Here is a 21,222-nt window from a genome sequence, read left to right as displayed (position 1 = left end):
TCCTCCCTTCCTTCCTACTAAACAATGGGGATGGACTTGAGAGCTGACCCAGTTCTCATAATTCCAGAGGAACATAATATGGTTTCTTTATTTCTAAGGTGAAGAAAAGCAGGGTATTCGAAGTAAACATAAATGAATTATTCTTAGTCATCCTTAGAGTATTTTAAATTTACTCTTTGTTGTTAACAGTCTTTCAGGAACATCTCTGCATTAGTTTCTGAAATTAAAACCATTTAGAAGGGGACATTTTTAATTAGTAGGTTAAGTTTCAGCATTTTAAGGTTTATCTGTGTTGTCTCAGGATATTATAGTCTTTTAAAAGGAAAAGAAAAAGAAAAGAAAAAGAAGAACAGAAAGCTCAGTACCAGGATCAAACATTGAGTTACATAGATATAACATTTTAGTGTTTCGGGTCTCTTGTCTTTTGCTCTCCTGTGTTGGAAGAGAGCATCATGAACTCATACCCTTGCCTAGTTCATCACCAAGGTCACCAGCTTAGTTAAAGACCCCGTGATCAGCACTTCTGAATAGCCCAGATCATAGTGTCTGCATCTTCATGATCACTTAGGTTTGTGGAGACATCGTGGGGGGGGTGAACTCCAAGGTAAACTCCACAAATCCCCATGCTCCACCTTTCCCCCAAGTTTTCCTTTTTGTTTTTCTTTCCTTTCTTGTCAGCTGTTTGGCTTCTTTAAATGTAAGGAATGGGTGGGCGTGACTGTTGTCCACAGAGTTCATCTTTCTCTCACTGAGATTGCAGCTCATCTCTTTCATTGCTGTTTCAAAATGCGTGAGTAGAAGTCGCTATGGACAGGACAGTCACTGCTTCCTTCTTTCCCCTGTTTCCGTAGCTGCCTTCTTCCACACTAGCTGTTACCCCTCACAGGGCTTGTCTGCTCTCTTCCCACAGAGGGTTGAAGAGGAAGCGTTGGTGAAGAACAGCAGTGCATGCAAAGATTACCTCATTGAAGCCATGAAATACCACTTGCTGCCCACAGAGCAACGCATGTTAATGAAGAGTGTGCGGACCCGGCTGAGGACACCCATGAACCTTCCCAAAGTAGGACCTGTTCTTCACAGTTGTGCTTGCCCCATCCAAAGGCCCACAGTGAGCTGTTTATATGTTTGATCATCTGAATTTCCATGCCTCTTGTTTCAGTTTTTCTGCAAGGGAAACTGTGCCTAAGAATGCACTGTAGAATGTGTGATCTAGTCTCCGTTGGCCACGTGTAATGGAAGGTGCCCAAGATGGCATCATAGACTATATGATTTAATTTCTGTTGCCCCCTTCATGTTAAGATATGGATTGTTCAACTCATTTAACCTTTTGTAAAACATTTTCCAAATATTTTTAAGCTTTATTTTTTTATTTGTGTGGTACATGTGCACACATGGAGATAAAAAGGTGATATTAGACTCCTTGAAGTTATATGCATTTGTGAGCAACCCAATTTTATTCTAAATTTTATTCCTTTGAAAGAATAGTGCTCTTAATCACTTGAGGTACCTTTCCGGCCTAATTTATTTAATCCTCTCTCTCTCTCTGTGTGTGTGTGTGTGTGTGTGTGTGTGTGTGTGTGTGTGTGTGTGTCCCCTGGAACAACTGGTGTTACAGATGGATGTGAACTGCCACGTGGGTATTGGGAACCTAACTTGGGGTTTCTAGAAGAGCATGTAGTGTTCTTAATCATATCTTGAGTCCCAAGTCATCATTTCATTCATGCCTGTTGGTCTAGGGTGTGTGTATGTGTGTGTGTGTGTGTGTGTGTGTGTGTGTGTGTGTACATGCAGGTGTGTGCACATGCAGGTGTGTGCACACGTGGATATCAGAGGATGACTTGGGAGTCCATTCTCTCCTTCCCCTGTGTGGGTCCTGGAGGTTGAACTCACATCATCAGGCTTGGTAGCAAGTACCTCTCCTTTCCCAGCCTCCTCAACATCTCCACTTAACTTCAATACTTCATAAATATCTCATGTCTGTGAGGGAGAAAGAGAAAAGCCTTCTTAGCTCATGCTCTGCCTTCTGCATTTTTAGCTATACTGCAGAGATGCCTTTCGAATAAAGATGAATTCAGCCTCATTTCACCCAATTTCTAGGCTAAACGTGGCACTTTTGCCGCACTAAGGAACTCTTGGTGAAATCCTGTCGAGTGTTTTCTTTTCTCTCGGTGCGGTGTAAGCCATCTATTCAGTTAAGTTGTCTCCTGGGCCTCGTTGGTGCAGCTTACGTTTTCCACTGTTACGTTCTTCCAGAGTCTCCCATGCCTTAGCTCTTGTTTATGGTATGCATGGGGATTCATGGAGGTTCTCTGGTATTTAGCTTCCTTGGGATTTCCCTTGTGGAAGAGTCCCAAATGGGGCCAACAGTTTGAGCACCACCCCAGCTTTGAGTATGCGCCGTTTGTATGCACCATCCCTTCTTGGGTGTTTGCTTGTGCATACAGGTTTTAGAAAAGGTGCTTGCATAGGAAGTTTTCCTATGATACCATTTATCATTTGCAGTGGTTATATTCAGGATTTATTCTAAGGAAGTGGGTTAGAATGAAGCGGGATTAAAGTCATATATCTTATGTATCTCATAGTCATGATATCTTTACCATAATCTCCTAGGGTCAAATAGAATAACACATAGTCGCAGTGCTGAGGGAATTACCATAAGTTCATCTATTCCCACTGTAAGTGGGTTTTCTTGTGTTCCTGAGTACACTCACTAATCGCACATTGACTTTTTTAGTCTCACACATGACTTTTGTATTCTAGGTAAACTATGCAGAGATTCTGTGAGGCATCTTTACATCTTTGGATATCATAACAAGAAATTATATGCTTTTAGTTTTGCTTTGGTTTTTTTAGATTTATGTATTTGAGTCCACTGTAGCTATCTTCAGATGCCCTGAAGAGGGCATCAGATCTCATTACAGATGGTTGTGAGCTACCATGTGGTTGCTGGGAATGGAACTTAAACCTCTAGAAGAGCAGACAGTGCTCTTAACCACTGAGCCATCTCTCCTGCCCATTAGGTTTATTTTTTTTATTTTTATTTATGTGTCTGTGTGTACGAATATGCATATGCATGCAGGTACACAGGAAATCCAGAGGAGGGCATTGAATTCTCTGGAGCTGAAGTCACAGGCACTTGTGAGCCACCCAGCCTGGGTTCAGGGGACTGAACTAGAGTAGCACATACTCATAGTCACTGAGCCGTCTCTCCAAGCCCACTATGTACGTTCTGCTACTGTTCTCCGTTATCTCTGTTAACCTCTCCCTTTTGGTAAATAAGTATGGATGTATTTCTGGTTGAAAGAAGTCTAAGCAACCTGCATTTAGGATAAATTTACTTCTCTTTCTGCCCAATGTTACCATTCACGGTAGTCTATGATATGACAGCCCCTTTGCTGATTGTAACACTCATGTTTCTCGGTGTCTTCCTCTCCCTGCTCCAATTCCTCTCGTGCATGCTTCCTGCTTGTACTCTGTTGGAGTGCACATCTCTGTCCCACTTTCTCTCTCTCAGAGTAGTAAAGTGGGTATGTTACCCTGTCCTCTGTAGTGACATGCTTTCTCCTCTGTTCTCATTTCAGTGTGGAAATAATGAATTTTCAGTGTGAGAATTGAGAAATCTATCAGTCGGCATGCCGGCTGAGGATTGTAAAATATTCTGGGGCTGGCTGGATGGCTCAGTGGTCAAGACTACACTACACTTGCAGAGGATCTGGGTTTGGTTCCCAGTACTCCTATCCTTTGGCTCCTGCAAGCACTGTACTCAATGTGCACAAACCCACACCTAAACACACATGCATGCACATAATTAAAGTTAAAAACACAATCTTTAAGGTAACTGCCTTCTGTTCTGAGGTTTGACGTTCGACTTGATATTCACTAGATACACCATTGAGGACCCTTTCTATACTGCCATTGTCGTTGTTGGACGGAATTCTGAGGTGTGAGCACAGATCTTTATGTACAAGGCTGAGCTTGATGTGTCGTACAAGACTGGTTTTACAGTCTTTCTCCTACAGTTCTTGCTGTTTGACCTTTTCATAATAGGGTGCAGTGGTTTTCTTTAATTCTTCGTATTTATTTGAAGTCAGAGCTAGAGGAATAGCCTGAAATATTCATACCGTTGGTCTATGCTAAGCCTTAACGTGTCTAAGGGTTTTGGCCTTACCTGGTAACTAACACGCGCTATGTTTTTGTGAGACTTGGGGTTTGCTGTGACTCACACTCCTGTAGTTCTAGGTACAGGTAGGTGATCATGCTCCAGGATCTCAGACCACACGTGTGTGAGCGTCTCCATATTGGGTGTTTTGAGTTTTTATTTTCAATATTCATCTGCCTTGTCATGGTCCCATTTTCCCCTCAAAGCCCTGCCTGTTCTTTACAGCTTCCCATTCAAGACCTCATAAACGGTGACATCTTACAAGGTCTTTGCTCCAGCTCCTTAGGAAGCCTTTTGCTGAATTGTGACCCCTCCCCCTTTTCTGGTCTCCAACAGCAGTTACTGTCATATGTATATAATTGCATATTGGTCTCAAATTCCATCCTGGGAGTTAGCTCCTTAGTGAGGTTTATTAGCTCTTGGTGGGTAGAAACCCTTGTCCCATGTAGTCCCTAGCACACTTCTTGGCAGACAAAGATGTGGAGGTACTTGGTTAATCAGCTGCTGGGTCGAATACTCCACAGCCATCATCTATTTCCAGCAGTAAACTGATGCTCATGTGGTCATTATGAGCTTGATGTCTCCGATGTGTTCTGATGATGGTTATTTATGGAGCATCAAGAGGGTTTGTGATTCTGTATTCTCATCTACTCCCGGTACTCTTTTTTAAGCCGATTTCTCCATCTATGAATCCTTTACTGCCGCCTGGTAACACACTTTCCTTCTGTCTCCTACTCCCTGGCAGCCTTGCCTCTGATCACTGCAGAACCAGGATCTTAAGCCTGGTGACTGCAGCCTCGCCAGTGCTGGCTCCCTACTGTTTCCGCCTTAAATACTGCTTTTGCTTGAGTGGCCAGGAGCCTCTTTTACACTTCTGAAGGCCTTATTTTTAAACCAAATGTGCTAGGTGACAGAATTGCTGTTCTAACTCGTGCAGTAGCTGATATCATTGGTTCACGCACTTATGTTTGTTCCCTTTTAGTTGATGGTGGTGGTTGGGGGCCAGGCACCTAAGGCTATCCGAAGTGTGGAGTGCTACGACTTCAAAGAGGAGCGGTGGCACCAGGTAGCTGAGCTGCCTTCCAGGAGATGCAGGGCAGGTGAGCATGGGTGTTTACAGCCAGCTCAGCTCGCTGTCACTGGGTCTTATTTCAGGTGTTAGGAAAAATGTCTGTTAGAAAGCCAGTTTCCCTCCCAGGCCCTTCCCTCCCTCCTTCCCCACCTGTGATTGCCTTCTTTTCTCTCCCAAGTGGGACTGAGGCGCCCTCACTTGGCCACTTCAGCTTGTTGACCTTTTTGAGTTCTGTGGACTGTATCTTGGGATGGAAATGGAGAGGAGCCTGAGGAAAAGAAGGTCCAGTGACAGGCCCAAAGTGGGATCCAGCTCAAGGGGAGGTCTCAAGGCCTGACACTATTACTGAGGCTATGGAGCGCTCACAAACAGGGACCTAGCATGACTGCCCTCTGAAAGACCCAACAAGCAGCTGAAAGAGTCAGATGTAGATATTTGCACCCATCCAACCAATGGACAGAAGCAGCTGACCCCTGTTGAATTAGGGAAGGCTGAAAGAAGCTGAGAAGGGCAATCCTGTAGGAAGACTAGCAGTCTCAATTAATCTGGGACCCTCCCAGATTAATTAGGAACTGTCCGACTAAGCTAGAAACTCCAGTTGCTTCTGTTCTGACATTTGTTTTTCGGGCATGTTGAAGCAGATGTTATGTAGCCAGAACTACTCGAAAGAAGCAGTTGCAAATCTTGAATCCCCACTGGAGCTGAAATATGAAGCTGTTGTTCTCATCTCCCTTTATTAAAGGAGCTCTAAGTGTAGTGTCTTTCCGTGGTGGTAGCACCCTAGCAGCATATCCTGGGGATTGTAACCTGCCAGCATACCCAGAGTTACCTCATTCTGTAAGAGTGAAGCTCTAGGAGTGTAATCCTATTATAAAGCACCTGCCTAGCATTTATGAGGGGCAGGATTCAGTCTCTAGGAAAAGGTACACACACACACACACACACACACACACACACACACACACACACTCTCAGACACACACATACACTCTTTCTTACATACATACATAGTCTCACACCAACACACCACACACATACACACGCATATACTCTCGCATACACCACACTCCTCTCTCTCTGTCTCTCTCTCTCTCCCTCCCTCTGTGCTGCTACTCTTTTGTCATACTAGTTTTGTTTTTCAGTTGCAAGTCCAGGCGAGCACTTTACCCCCGAAAACTACCTTACTAGTTTTCAACTGGACATTGAACTTAGTAATCATATCTTACAAGAATCTGTACCTCACTGGACTCCTAGTGCATTCCCATAGTGCACTTCCGATTTTATGTATCTTGCCCATGAAGAGAAATTTTCAAGACTGATTCGGTATTTACAAACACCTGTTTGTTGTTCTGTACCAGCAAACACTGGAGGCTTTCTTAGCTGCGGCCTGCTTTGAGATCAGGGTATCTGTTGGATGACGTATTCTCCCTGAATTGGTTTCTTCCTCTGCAGGGATGGTCTATATGGCTGGGCTTGTCTTTGCTGTTGGTGGCTTCAATGGCTCACTAAGAGTTCGCACTGTAGATTCCTATGACCCCGTGAAAGACCAGTGGACCAGCGTGGCAAACATGCGAGACCGAAGAAGCACTCTGGGAGCGGCTGTGCTGAATGGGCTGTTGTACGCAGTGGGGGGCTTTGACGGCAGCACAGGTAATTTCCTCTCTCCTGCATGGCTGTGATATGTAAGTGACACGGTAGCGTACAAATTATAGTAACATTAGCACGTACTTCGATGTCTTTAGCAGTTGTTTTAGAGAAGTTTTAAAATGAAAGTCCAGTGAAGTGAAATTTGGGGGCAGGAAGATTGTAAGTTTGAGGATAGCGTTGGCTCAAGGGTGAGAACTTGTCTCAAAACCGTAAATTCAAATTTTTCTTTTAGAGATATGAGTAGAGGCTGGATAGATGTGGTTAAGAGTGTTTGGTACTCTTTCTTTGAAAGCATCAGAGTTTGATTTCTAGGACCCAGGCAGAGCAGGTCACAACCCACTCCAACATCAGCCCTGAGATTCCCAGCACCCTCTTCTGGCCTGAAGAGGCACTGGACTTATGTACACAAATCAATGTACACACGCATAAATAACTTTTATGTAGGGCCATAGAAACACCTAAGTAACTATTTTAAAAAGATGTGACAGTGCAGATTATATACATTTTGTCTCTGGTATATTAATATTTATCATTCTTCCATGTCTAAGAATCTTATCAATGGCAACGGCCTGAGTAGAAGCTTCTAGTAGAAAAGCCACTCCTACCATGTAATAAGCATGTTCTTTCATGTTCTGTTAGTAGAGAAGCCTCTCCTATCATGTAATTAGCATGTTCTCTCATGTTCTTCTAGTAGAGAAGCCATTCATATCTGTAATTATCAATTCTCTCATATTCTTCTTTTAATTTTAGCCCAGTGTAAAATGCCTGACATTATTTCCCCTAGTAATATTTATATAAAAGAACAACGGTGTCTTTTTGGAAGAGTAAATGAAGGGTATTATTCTCTGTCACAGGTTTATCGTCTGTGGAAGCGTACAACATCAAATCTAATGAGTGGTTTCATGTTGCCCCAATGAACACTAGGAGGAGCAGTGTGGGTGTTGGTGTCGTTGGAGGTAGGTCTGGCAGTTCCAACAGGTGAACACATGCATGTGATCTGGGCTGCTGGGCTCCAGAGAGTGGTTCATCTGGAGATCTGGGCACTGGTTTGTGAATGGACGGAGGAAAAGCAATATATTTTAATTGTTCTCTTTTTTAATGAGCTCATTTATATAAATTAAACTGTATAAGCAAGTCCTTTCTACCTATCCTCCCCCCCTTTTTTCTTCCTTCTTCCCTCTTTGTGTGTGACTTATATAAGACTATCAACTAAGTTTTTTAACCTTACTGGGAATTGCACTCAGATACTAGACAAGTGGCACCCAAGCTTTTCACCTGTTCTTATGACAAGTGTTGGGAAAACAATTCAGGTCATTACACTTCCAAACATTTGTATCTGGACGAGAGCCCTTTATCACGCAAGATTAACACGCAAGACGCAGTTAGTGGCTTTAGTTAGTTTCTATCTTTTTGTTCACAGTTGAAGGAAAGCTATGTGTTATTTCTTCAGTGTGATTTTTTTTCCCCCTCAAATTCTAGCTTAGGCAAATTTATGTTTTTTCGTTTCTTTCTCACTGGTGGTAAAATTCTGTATACCTTTTTTTTTTTCTTTTTAAAGACAGTTTCACCATGTAGCCCTGGCTGGCTACCCTGGAACTCACTATGTAGACAAGGCTATACTCAAACCCAAAGTTCCACCTGTCTTCTACCTCCAGAGTGCTAGGGTTAAAGGTGTTTGCCGCCAGATCTAGCTTTCTGTATATTTTGAAAATATTTTTTGAGGGGTAGAGAGATGTCTTAGCAATTAGGACCTGAGCTAAGATTTCCAGAATCCACAGCAGGCTGCTCACAACTGCCTGTAGCTACAGCTGTAGGGGCCTCCAATGGCTCTGGCTTCTGTGGGCATCAGGGTTCACAAATATATATTAATAAAAATAAATCTCATTTTTAAAGAAGTAGCTTTCATAAAACAATTAAAATGTCATAAAAAAATTCCTGTTTGACTCAAACAATTCCATATGTATCTATCACCGCAAGTCATTAAAGAACATTTTTGTTACCCAATAAAACCATTCCTGCTTCCCTAGCTGTCCCCTCTCCTCCCCAGTCCCCAGTAACCACTACTCTTACCATGTATATTCCTCTCTTCTAGACATTTTATGTAAATTAAATCATACAGCATGCTTATAACTGGCTTGTCTGATTTAGCATGTTGTTTTTAATGTCATTTATGGTGTATCTTACTTCTTCATCCATGAAGTCGTGTTAGTACATCATAGCTTTTTCTTGTCAGATATTTCATTGCATTCTGTATTACATTTTGCTACTGACTCTTTTTTTTTAATGTATATGGGTGTTTTGCCTCCGTGTATGTTTTCTTTACCATGTGCATATATGTGCCCATGGATGCCAGAAGAGGGCATCATATCCCCTAGAACTGAAGTTGGACATGGCTGTGAGCTGCCCTGTAGGTGCTAGGCATTAATAAACATGGGTCCTTTAGAAGAGCAGGCAGTACTCTTAACTGTTGGGCTATCTGTCTAGCCCCTTGGCTACTGACCCTTGGTTTTACCTTTCCCAGCTAATATTTCTGTTGTCCAAGATGTTGTTCATGAATCAGCTAGTGTTATCCAAAGTCACAAGTGTTCTGCTCCTGTGTCGGTCAGATCACTGATGGAATTAAAGAAATGTAAAAAGCACATCCTTTGTTCCATGCACTCTTTTTAGTAGGGTTTGATCATTCCACCTGCTAGCACTTGTTAAAACTAACGCATATCATGAAAGTTAGAAATATTTTAAGGGGAAGATAGATTGTTTATTTGCCTTTTCTTGTGGTTCCATGTCCAGGTTTGCTCTATGCCGTGGGGGGTTATGATGGAGCTTCGCGCCAGTGTCTTAGCACAGTAGAATGCTATAATGCTACCGCAAACGAATGGACTTACATAGCAGAAATGAGCACCAGACGGAGTGGAGCAGGTAACTAGAAGCCCCGGCCAGCCTCTGAGGTGGGCTGACTGATGGACGTCTGCAAATAGGGTTTGAAAATGTGTGCTGCTTCTCCTGGTTCTACTAAGTGGGCTAGGTTGGCAGCAAGAAGTTGCACTTTTGTACGTTTTCACAGAGTAAAAGCTCTGCTGCTTTCCTTACATAATGCTGTTTTATCATTTGTTCAATGAGGAGGATTTTTCATGGCCTTTCCTTTCCGATCGGATGCTTTCACAGACTGAATGCTTTGGAGAATGTTGTTTGTGAAAGGAGTTTAGTAAAGGGCTTGGTGTCAGTTGCTTCTCCTTGATTCTCTTCTCCTGTTAGGATAGGGCATCTTACCCAGGCCTTGCCAGTCTGTTCCCTTCCATTTCTGCAGTGCTGAGCCTCCTTGTCAGCGACATTTAGTGAGAGTTAGGACTTAAGGTTTGCATCCCAAGGCACCTGCATCAGCTGCACTGCACCATAAGATTCTTGCCTACCTTGCTCTACTATAATTTGCTTGGTTGTGTTTTCTAGGTGTTGGCGTGTTAAACAACTTATTATATGCTGTAGGAGGTCATGATGGTCCTTTAGTACGAAAAAGTGTTGAAGTATATGACCCCACCACAAACGCCTGGAGGCAGGTTGCCGATATGAACATGTGCAGAAGAAATGCAGGTATCTATTGAGCCCAAGATTATGCCATCCATACTGCATTTAACGATGTTTTCCTAGTTTGACTCTGTATTTCCGTTGGTCTTGTTTTGTTTTTGTTTTTGTTTTTGTTTTTGTTATTTATCTCATTTCTTGATAGACTTTGAGTATTTCCAGTGCAAAACTTATTTAAGAAGCCCTTAAAGTAAATACCTAGGACTGGAGCACAGCTCAGTGGCAGTGGTAGAGCGCTTGCCTCACATGCAACCAACATAATTTTTTATGAAGTTAACAAACTGGATATGATGGCTTATGCCTACAATCCTAGCATTTGGGGTGCTGAGGCAGGAAGATTTTAATGAGTTTGAAGCTACACGGAGGGTTCCAAGACAGCCTGGGCAACAGAATACGACCTTATCTCAAAACAAACACATATAAGAGTCTATTTGGTAGAATGCTTGCTTGCCATTTACAAGGCCCAAGGTTCAGTCAGTAGGGCCTATAAGTCAGGCATAGTGGTAAATACTTTTAATCTAAGTGTTCTATTTATGGAAGCAGAAGCGGGAGGATCAGAAGTTCAAGGTCATCTTTATCTGTGTGTGTCTCTGTGTGTGTATGAGAGTGAGAGAGAGACTGTATAGTCTGCCAGCATTTGGTGATGGTTTGTAGACTGACTGTGGGTCTTCATTTGGTACTTGAGTTCATTTTTGAGTACTGTACTGGCTGGTTTTGTGTATCAACCTGATACAGTTTAAAGTCTTTAGAGAGGAAGGAGCCTCAGTTGAGAAAATGCTTCCATGAGATCCAGCCTTAAGGTATTTTCTCAACTAGTGATCAGTGGGAAAAGGCCCAGCCCATGGTGGGTGAGGCCATTCCTGGGTTGATGGTCCTGGGTTCTATAAGAAAGCAGGCTGAGCAAGCCATGGGAAGCAAGCCAATAAACACCACTCTTCCATGGCCTCTGCATCAGCTCCTGCCTCCATCATCCTTTGTCCTGACCTCCTTCAGTTATGAACAGCAAAATGGGTGTGTAAGCTGAATAAACCCTTTCCTCCCCAACTTGATTTTTGGTGTGGTGTTTTGTCATAGCTATAGAAACCCTCACTAAGCCAAATGCCTACCATATAGCACGTACTAGTGAGCTCAGTTCTTAGTGAATTTGCCCAATTGGGTCAATATCAACAACAGATAAAGAAAGTTGCTTGACCTAGCTATGATGGTGCACACCTGTACCAACACTGGGAGGTAGAGGCAAGAGGATCCTGGGTTCCAGCCAGTCTGAATTATGTAACAAGACTTTTTATAAACAAAACAAATTATCTGAATCTGAAGGGCAAGGCTGAAGAGCTTGCTTGCTTTGCCCTGGTTTAATATTAGGTTCATAAAAAAAAACCAAAAACAAACAAACAAAAAAAAACCTGTAGCCTCCACAAAAAAATAATTTTAAGAATACAGAGGTCTTAGCCGGGCGGTGGTGGCGCACGTCTTTAATCCCAGCACTTGGGAGGCAGAGGCAGGCGGATTTCTGAGTTCGAGGCCAGCCTGGTCTACAGAGTAAGTTCCAGAATAGCTAGAGCTATACAGAGAAACCCTGTCTTGAAAAAGCAAAAAAAAAAAAATAGAATACAGAGGTCTTCAAGGTCAGAGAACTGCAGCCATATGTCTCCTACAGACAAAATGCACATTTTGAGAAAGAGTTTAGTTGCAAGTGTGTTTCACAAAGTGAACGTCATTTACACAACCCAAGAAGTTTAGGTTAGCAGTTACCATATGCAGTCCCTTGATGCAATAAAATACACAGTGGGCATAAACTGTATAGGACTGCTGCCTAAGTAAGAGTATACTGCTTTACTGTAAATGTCTCTTCGATAACTAGAAGGCTATCCTTCAAAATAACTAGAAAATACATAAGACAAGTAGCATGGTTATTTACCATGAAGCGTCACGTGTCATTTGTAACCACGCTTGTACTGTTTTTACATGGAGAACAGTTCCATAGGTGTTTACATCAGCATTGCCTGAAACGAAACGCATGCTACAGTGTCAGGTTAGCTGTACCAGGCTGCGACATCTCTAGACAATAGGAATCTCCCATCTCTGTTATGCTCTCATGGAGTCAGCATTTCTATTACAGTTATGTGATGTACGACTGTACTTGGAAGAGTTTTGAGAGGGAAATGCTAGCCTCCTCCTGCCTGTCCCTGTAGTCTGAGTTCTTGGTGATTCTCAAGGTTACTGTGAGCACCATAGAATGAGGTCATTACATAGGCTCCCTAAAAAATGTTTTCTTGGCTTTTCTTTGTGGTCAGAGGGGAACACAAAGTACACAGTACAGTAAGGACTGTCAGTAACCAAGCAGAATTTATAATTAACTATTTAGCCGTGTACTTTACCCGATCAATTGCGTTTGGTTAGTCAGCAAGAGATAATCTAGAAGCCTTGCAGGACTCACAAGTCTGGGCCTTCGGTAGAGTAAGTGCTTGATCAAGGGTATAAGGACTCAGCATTAGAAATGTTGGGTAACCTTCATTCTGTGTTCATAACCATCTGAAATGTGCATCTGATAAGCTCTGTATAGACTGTCTTTACTTAATATAGGATAAAGGCCTCACCTAGGAACCCCCATGGGAAAGAAAGGGCTCATCTGGCAAGGAGGGGGCAGGGCATGTGCTGTTTACAGATGGGGAAAGATGAGGGTCTTGCAGAAGTTTAGGTTAGCAACCAACCTACAAGCCATATTTCAAAAGTTATCATAAGTACGGTAAACTATGAAATCTAAATTGGACAAAAAAAAAAAAAATCCAGACATTGGTGGTACACACCTGTAATCCCAGCTCTGGGGAGATGACGGCAAAGTCTTGCATCACAGGCTCCTCTGAGTGACACAATAGGTTAGCCTGGACGGCATAGGGAGATGGGCTAGCCTGGACGGCATAGGGAGATGCTGCTTCAATACCAACAAAAACAGAATGGCGAAAGGTGAAAATTATGACGTGGAAGATGGTGGGAACTACTGAGCATGACTATAAGCGGCCCTGTAACACTGAGGGCACCTGTAAAAGGTTCTCAATACATGCTTGGTTATGATAAAATAAACCAAACAGACCAGACATGTCAAGTGCTTGAGGAAAGTCTGTCCTTTTGGCAAACTGATTTGTGTCCCAACTGCCTAAAGGACGACTGGTGTGACTCAGGCCATTCGTCTACTGTTAATTAAATTAACCTAATTAATTTTACATGACTTTGGAAAGGAACTCTGCTTTGCTCAGGTGGATGTGGGAACAGCCTCCTCCACAGTGGGATGCCCTTCGCCTGTGTGTCTGTCAGAGCTCTGTGCAGGAGCTGAGGCAGAAAAGCCCTGAACTCACTGGACCATCCAGGGCTTACTTGGTTTTCATACCGTTGGTGTGGTCACACAAGGACTGTCAGGAGCTTGTATGGAGGCTTCTGCTCTTAAGAACTCCAAATTGTTTGGAAAGTGTGAGTTTGGTTCTTGTAAAAAGACTACAGTAGTAAAATAGTTGAGACACTGAGCAAAAGAGAGAGAGAAGGTTCGCTTCATTTTGGTGTAGTTTTGAATATGCATTTTGAATAACTTTGAAAATGTCAGGCATTGGTGAGTTTGAGACTGGTCTCACTATGAAGCGGGGTAGTCTCAATGTGCTCTTCTGCTATCCCCATGCTGGGAGTTAGGTATGTGCATGCTGCCATGTCCAGCTTAGGTTGCTTACTTAAAAATAAGCCTGTTGACTTAACAGAAAGTTGGCTGTTTTATGTGGGGATGTTTTTCCTGCATGTATGCCTAGACACCACTTGTATGTCTGGTACCTGTGCAAGCCAGAAGAGGGCATAGGGTCCGCGGAACTGAAGTTATGGACTGCTGTTATCACAGCTGCCTTGTGGTGCTGGGCATTGAACACCTTGTCCTCCAGAAGAGCAGCCAGTACTCTCAGCTGCTGAGCTTTCTCTCCAGCCCTAAACAAAATGGAGTTGAAATATAGTGTTTACCTCCCAAATTTTCTTTTAAAAAAGTCTATAGTAAATAATTTTGTTGATATTCAAATGTATAGGTGCTTTGTGTTCCTCATTTTAAATAACTACCAGAGAGGATTAGATAAACGTGGTTTCACATACATGGAAATGTATGCAGCCATTAAGATTATGAAGATGAATATTAATTTTGGAGAAATGTCCAGTGTATATAGTGTTTGTCATATTGGGGTCCAAAATATTCCAAACAACCCCAAGCAGTCACAGGAGTCTAGCAAAGCAAGAACTTTATTTTAAGTAGGCAGAAAAACCTGACCAGTCAGAGACAACTGCACAGACCCAGCATCTTCCAACGTTCATCTTAGTAACTATCCAAACAGATGGCAAAAACTTACTTTACTCAGGCTGCTACTGATAGATCAGGGCTGCAGAAGAGACTCAGGGGCTGAACTGCAACCCCAGAGCCAGGACGGTACAGAGCTTTTAAGCGCCAAGTTATAGGTACATTTTCTCACCAATCAGGATTTAGGTACAGGGGACTTCCTTAGAAACATTTCTTTGTGGTATACTGTTCCCACTGGTCAGGTTATTCAACTGTGGTAGGGTCATTTGCCTGGCATTCATGTCTCACTTGCCAACCAGGGTGTCAGTTACCTATGTGCATGTCTCTCTCTGCCAGGCAGAATGTCAGTTACCCAGGAGGTCTTGGGAACTTAAGCTTTATTTGACTCCTATTCAGAATGGAAGTTTTATCTAAAATGGCTTCAGTTTGGTTCCTTCTTACAGTTAGACTAAGTCAATTATGTAAGGCAAGCATAATGGCTCATGGTGCAGTCCCAGAACTCAGGATGGGGTTACAATGACTGCGTTCAGTCTGAGCTACAGAGTGAGTTTTGCCCATCTTGGCTACAGAGTGAGACCTTATCTCAAAAAGAAAGAAAAAGGAATTTGAGTGTGATAGCACAGGCCTGTAATCCTATTACTTATAAAGTGGAGGCAAGAGTCAGGAGTTAAAAACCACTTAGCTGCATAATGAGTGCAAGGAAACCCTGTCTCTAATAAAGTAAAATAAAATAAAAATAGTATTCTCTGTTGAGAGTTAAGGAACATTTGTGTTAATTAGTAGAGATCTATATTTTACAAGTATTCTTGATGTTTTTGAACTTTAACAAGCAAAAACAGTTATTCTGCTACCTACCTACCTATTTATTTAGTTATTTATTTAAGAACTAACATCTCCTTTTGTTTGTTTCATTTTGTTTTTTGATTGTTTTTTTTTGAGACAGGGTTTCTCGGTGTAGCTCTGGCTGACATAAAACTTTATGTATACCAGGCTGGCCTCAAACTCACAGAAATCTGCCTGCCCCTGCCTCCTAAGTACTAGTATTAAAGGCTTGTGCCACCACTGTCTGGCCCCACTGCCTCCTTAAAGGCAGGGATTCAGTATATTGCCCAGGTTGCCCTTCAGCTTAGCATCTTCCTGCCTGTGCCTGTGGAGTGCTAGGATTACAGCATCAGACATTAAACCCAGCACCTCATAGTGTGCTCAGCAAGCGCACTGCTATGGAACTGCAGCCCAAGCTCCCTTTAAAGAAAACAAAACAGCCTAACCATCCAGTCTAAAACTTGAAATTACGAGTAGGTTTTTAACCTTCCAGGTAACTGATCTACCACGGTGCTAGGTAGCTCCCGTCCTCATTTCAACCTTCTGTTAGTTAATGTTTTCTGATAATTCTCTAAAATGCTAATGTGGAATATATTACCACTTTGACTTATTTCTTTCTCCTCTTAACTACTTTCTCTTCTGTCCTTCCTTCCTAAATGAAGGTGGAAATACTCTCTAATGGTATATGTAAAGTTGTGGTGACTAAGTGAATTAGTCATCTCTAAAGCAGCCACTGCAATCATGGCATACAGTAGGTGCTTTGCGCATGTAGTACTATTTAGAGAGGAAGTCTTACATACCATCATCCCCTCCTCTGCCTCTCTTAAGGCACATCTATAGCCATTTTGTTCCATGCCGGCCAGCTCTTTCATGTTGTTGCTGTAATACGCCTGCCAGACATTGACACAGAAAAGTAACTTGGCTCAGAGGAGGGTCATGATGACCACATACTCTGTTATGTTCTGTATGTTAGGAGGTTTGTTAATCTGAAGAAACTCCACAACCATAATCTTCACTCAAGGCCCATGAAATTAAAGGTCAATATGAACTATAATGTCTAAAATGGCTTGAGTTAGGGCTGACCACCGGGCAGCACTCCAGCACCTGTGTATGAGTTCATTGTGGTTTTTGCCTTTATAAGCTGGCCCTTAGAAACGTCCAGCTCAAAGCTTTCAGCTGTTGCCCTGGTCAGTCAGGTTTTAGGTGTGTGATCAATAAAAATGCCTGTCTGACTGAGGTCAGTGACCGTGCAATCTGTGGAGGGACGCCAGCAGCCTCCTTTCTTGGAGCATCTCGTGTCATCTGAGCAAGCATGTGTGGGTTGTTTTGTACTCACCTGGAGGTTGTAAGTAATTGTTTTCTCTATGCACAACTTTTAAAGGTGTCTGTGCAGTTAATGGTCTGTTGTATGTTGTCGGAGGAGATGACGGTTCCTGTAACTTGGCGTCGGTAGAGTATTATAACCCCACCACAGATAAATGGACAGTTGTGTCCTCGTGTATGAGCACGGGGAGAAGCTACGCAGGTAAGTCTACTTCATTCTGTCTTCTGGCATACAGCTCACATCAGTTTTCCTGTAAGAAGAAAGTCTTCTATGTCGTATGCTTAAACTGTGTGCCTTGGATGTGTGTATTCACATGAAGCACTGGCATTCTCATTGTGTAATACCTAAAATCCCTAGTCTTCAGCTCAAATGTACTTAATACATTTTAATGACTAAATACTGTCTATGATGGCGAGCTGTTCACTATGCCGTAAAGCTTCATTCAGTTCCTTAACTAGAGAGTGTAGCTCAGGGGCTCACGAGAGGGCTCAGCGGGCAAAGACTCTTGCCAAGCTTCGTGACCTGAGTTCAGTCCCCGGGACCTACCCGATGAAAGGAGCAAAATTACTCCCATGGGTGGCTTTCTTACCTGTATATGTGCGTTGTGACACATATGCCTTCTTAACCCCATTAAAAAGAACAAATGTGACCATCACCATGCTTTGCCCTTGTGCCTTACTTTAATATATCATTGGTTGAATTATGTGATTTCTGGTCCATTCTCTCAATAAGAGAAATTATAATAATCTTTAATATAATGATGTCTTTAAGATGTCTTATAGGCTGGGTTGGTGGTACATACCTCCAATCCCAGTACTCAGGAGGCAGAGACAGGTGGATCTCTGTGAGTTCAAGGCCAGCCTGATCTACAGAGAGTTCTAAGACAGCTAGAGCTACACAGAGAAATCCTGTCTTGAAAAGTCAAATCTCCAAACAAAAACAAACAATAAAACTCCTACATTTTATATATAAACTAATTCTGATAGTATTAAAATGTTAATACAGTTAATATATTATCGAGGGAAAGTTAATTTTTACTAATTAATCATCACTGCCATTTATCCATCTTCCAAAATGACACTTCCAGAAAACTACATAGCAGGACCACAGAATAAAATGATGTGGACTTAGGAAAGAATTTTCCAACAACTTCATTGAGTCATAACTGACGTGAAACGGTTACTGTGTATTTTAGTGTATCTTTCTATTGATACTCATACATGCCTACGGTCACCAGGACCAAGATGGTGGCTCTGTCCTCCCGTCCTGTGTGTTTGCTGACCCTTCAAGTATCAGGTGCAATTTTATATTTCCCTACTAAAGCAAATTCTCTCCAATAATAACTCCATAGGGAAAAAGCAAGTTCTAGGCCAGGTAGTCAGATGTCAAATTTATTCGGGCCTAAGTGGAACTTTCACAGTTGTGTATGTTGAAGTGGTGGTAGGGGCAGGAGAGGTGGCTCAGGGATAGGAGTACTTACTACTTTTACAGAGAACTTTTTGCTCCAGGACAACTCCTCCAGAATTGTGGGCACCTGTACGCACACGTGCACAGACTCATACTCAGGCACACACAGAGAACAGAGTTAAATGATGAAAATAAGGTTGGTTTGGTTGTTTCGTTGTTTGTTTGTTTTGTTTTGTTTAAAAAAAGGCTTTTTTGAAAAGAGAACAGTGAAAACTGGAAGATGATGCAGCCTTTAAGTGTGCTTGTTGGTCTTTCATAGGACCCAGGTTCCATCCCCAGCAACCATATTGCGATTCACAATTATCTCTAACCCCAGTAAGATCCATGCCCTTCTCTGACTTCCAAGTTCATAAGGCACACATATGGTGTACATACATACATGAAGGCGAAAAGTCATAAGATAAAATAATCTAAGTTTTAAAACACGATGCCACTCAGTTGGAGGAAAGGCACTCGGATGCCACCTGTGGCTTTAGCGGTACAGAGTTCTGGATTTTCTCAAAGGCACAGTGTGTCCCCTGTGACATCTTATCTCTTCGTTCCTTTATGCAGGGGTCACAGTTATTGATAAACCATTATGAGCCTGAAGGACATTTTCAGCGTATCATTCCATGAGAACCAGGCGTCAACAAGTATTTCTGAAGGGACTGAGAGCCTAGAGCCTTTCCACTTGTAGCCGCACTTTACGTCTCAGCAGAAGATGAGACCATCTGCCTTCAGAGGCCTCGGATACTGAAGATTATTTTTGGTAGAAGCACCGTGTAGGCTTTCTCTGCGCCGAGCAGCAGCTGACTGACTTTACAAGAGACCTAGACTGCAGTCCCTCCACTGTGGTCTTTAGGCAGCAGTCGCTTTCATAAAAACTAGTTCTTATCAGCCTTGAATGACTATGGATTATTTTGTGAAAGAGAATAAAGTTAACATGTGTTCTTGTAAAATTAAGTTTTATCTTTATTCTTTCTCCTGAAAAATCTCCTGGGAACAGAGAATCTTTGGGACAGATTAAAATCTATGTAAGTATATGACACTGTTGAGGGGTGAAATTGTTTGCTTTTATAAATATCTTTGATTACATGACTATAATAAATTGTGTGCATATAAATGTGTGTCTATATGCTTTCCTTTAAATATGTTTGAAAAGATGTTTGATTATCTATTTATAATTGGCACAGTACTTTGAATTATGCCAGTACTACATTGTAAAACAGAGTTGTATTTTTTGATATTTAACAATGCTTAACACTTTAAAAACGCCACTTCTGAGGAATGAATGAACATGGCGTAACACACTTTAATATGTGTAATGCCAAACTTTTTTAAATAAAATATAAATTATGCTTATTTATTATTTTTCTTTAGTTTAATCTTGATCATGTTTTGGTGTGTGTTTTTAATTTTTTTTTTTCTTACAGTAACACTTTTGGCATGAACATACCTGCAGGTTTTTTGATGAATATAATGAATGTGTGGAATTCAACTGAATTTGCATGGTCTTAAGAATTTTTTCTGTGTGTATAAATTTAGCTGCTATTAATGGAAGAGAAAGCTTTCTGTGACTAATCATGTGTATTGAGCAGATAGTTTTTCTGAGATCTTCGATTAATCTCTTTAAAGATGACCAACATGTGTCTTTCTTGAATTATCTTTGAATAAAAGTTTGTATATTATTTGTTTCACAACGACCTTGGTTTTACCAGTGTGGCTTTTTGCCTGTTCTTTTGCAGACCTTGGGTTTTCCAACTTCATAAATTGAAACCTTTTTTTTTTTCATGTTTGGAACAAATCTGTGTTTTTACTTTTCCTGCTAAAGTAACTTGTACGCTAAATCTATTAAAGTAATAACTGATACTACTGGGAGTTGTTCTTGGGGAAAAAATTAACCTTAGCCATCAAAGTAATGGATTGACTAAATTTCCACTTTTTTATATTTCCTTACTCTTCAGGATCAATAACACACAGATTTAAAAAAAAAACAAACAAAACCAGCGAGTAGCCTTGGGAGAAGGAGGGAAACAGCTGTGAAGCAACTGAGGTTCTGTGGCTTTGATAACAAATTCAAAGAGCTGGAGGATAAGAGTTAGGGAGTGGGGGGAATGCTGGGCACAGCAGATAGGGTGCTGAAGGGAGGGAATCAGCTTGTGATTGTCAGCAGAGGAATCCAAAGGGTTAACTCACTGTCAGCAAAAGCTATAATCATCAGGAAAGAAACACATGCTGAAATTTCTCTGTCATGGATACAAACTGTTCACATTTAAACAGAACCACATTACACAGTTGAAGTCTCCATTACAAACGAAGATAGAATTTAATCAGAAAAGGCCTGTGTTCACTTGATGAAACATGAATTTCCACATTAGTGCAGCTTTCCAGCGTAGCCATTATTAGCAAACATGTCAGGGGTCTAATGAATCTGGATCTCAGCCATGTCTAACAGCAGCGCCGAGAGAAGGTAGTCATTCTCTTTCCCAGTCAGTTCCTAGAATGACACAGAATATTCCTGTGACTACATGTTCATGAAGGGCTCTCACACACAGCACTTCCCCAAAGATTATTGCCTGGGTACAAGACTGAGGGCTCAGCCCTACCAGCCTCCCCACCCCAACTTCAGATGCCAATCACTGGTACCTCTTCCCAACTGACTAGAAGCAGACAGCGGTGACACTCCCTCCTTGGGTGACCCCTATTTGCTAAGATAGCTCACAACTTGTGAGGACACATTCTGGTTTGCTTCATGGTTTTTCTTGGTTTTGTTTTTGTTTTTTCATCAGACAGGATCTCAAATGTAACCCTGGATGTCCTATGTAGACCAAGGTGGTCTTAAACTTAAGAGATCCACT

At 42.0% G+C, this 21,222-nt stretch overlaps 1 protein-coding gene across 2 annotated transcripts in view; it reads left to right on the top strand.

Annotated features, from left to right (window-relative positions):
- Klhl2 (kelch like family member 2) overlaps positions 1–20,068 on the top strand; it is a 110,665-nt gene extending 90,597 nt beyond the window's left edge. Inside the window, exons 8-15 of one of the 2 annotated variants that reach the window (XM_031339944.1) lie at positions 911–1,060; positions 5,142–5,259; positions 6,684–6,881; positions 7,733–7,834; positions 9,666–9,794; positions 10,323–10,463; positions 16,976–17,119; positions 18,938–20,068. In XM_031339944.1, coding sequence (XP_031195804.1) covers positions 911–1,060; positions 5,142–5,259; positions 6,684–6,881; positions 7,733–7,834; positions 9,666–9,794; positions 10,323–10,463; positions 16,976–17,119; positions 18,938–18,966 — 1,011 coding nt within the window. In that variant the 3' untranslated portion in view covers positions 18,967–20,068. Of the gene's footprint in view, positions 1–910; positions 1,061–5,141; positions 5,260–6,683; positions 6,882–7,732; positions 7,835–9,665; positions 9,795–10,322; positions 10,464–16,975; positions 17,120–18,426; positions 18,886–18,937 lie in introns of those variants that run through there. The other variant, XM_031339943.1, reaches the window with a different exon arrangement.
- Positions 20,069–21,222: the final 1,154 nt, after the last annotated feature.

Source organism: Mastomys coucha, unplaced genomic scaffold, assembly GCF_008632895.1.
Source record: "Mastomys coucha isolate ucsf_1 unplaced genomic scaffold, UCSF_Mcou_1 pScaffold22, whole genome shotgun sequence".
Classification (NCBI taxonomy): domain Eukaryota; kingdom Metazoa; phylum Chordata; class Mammalia; order Rodentia; family Muridae; genus Mastomys; species Mastomys coucha.
This window is presented reverse-complemented; position numbering and strand designations above follow the sequence as displayed.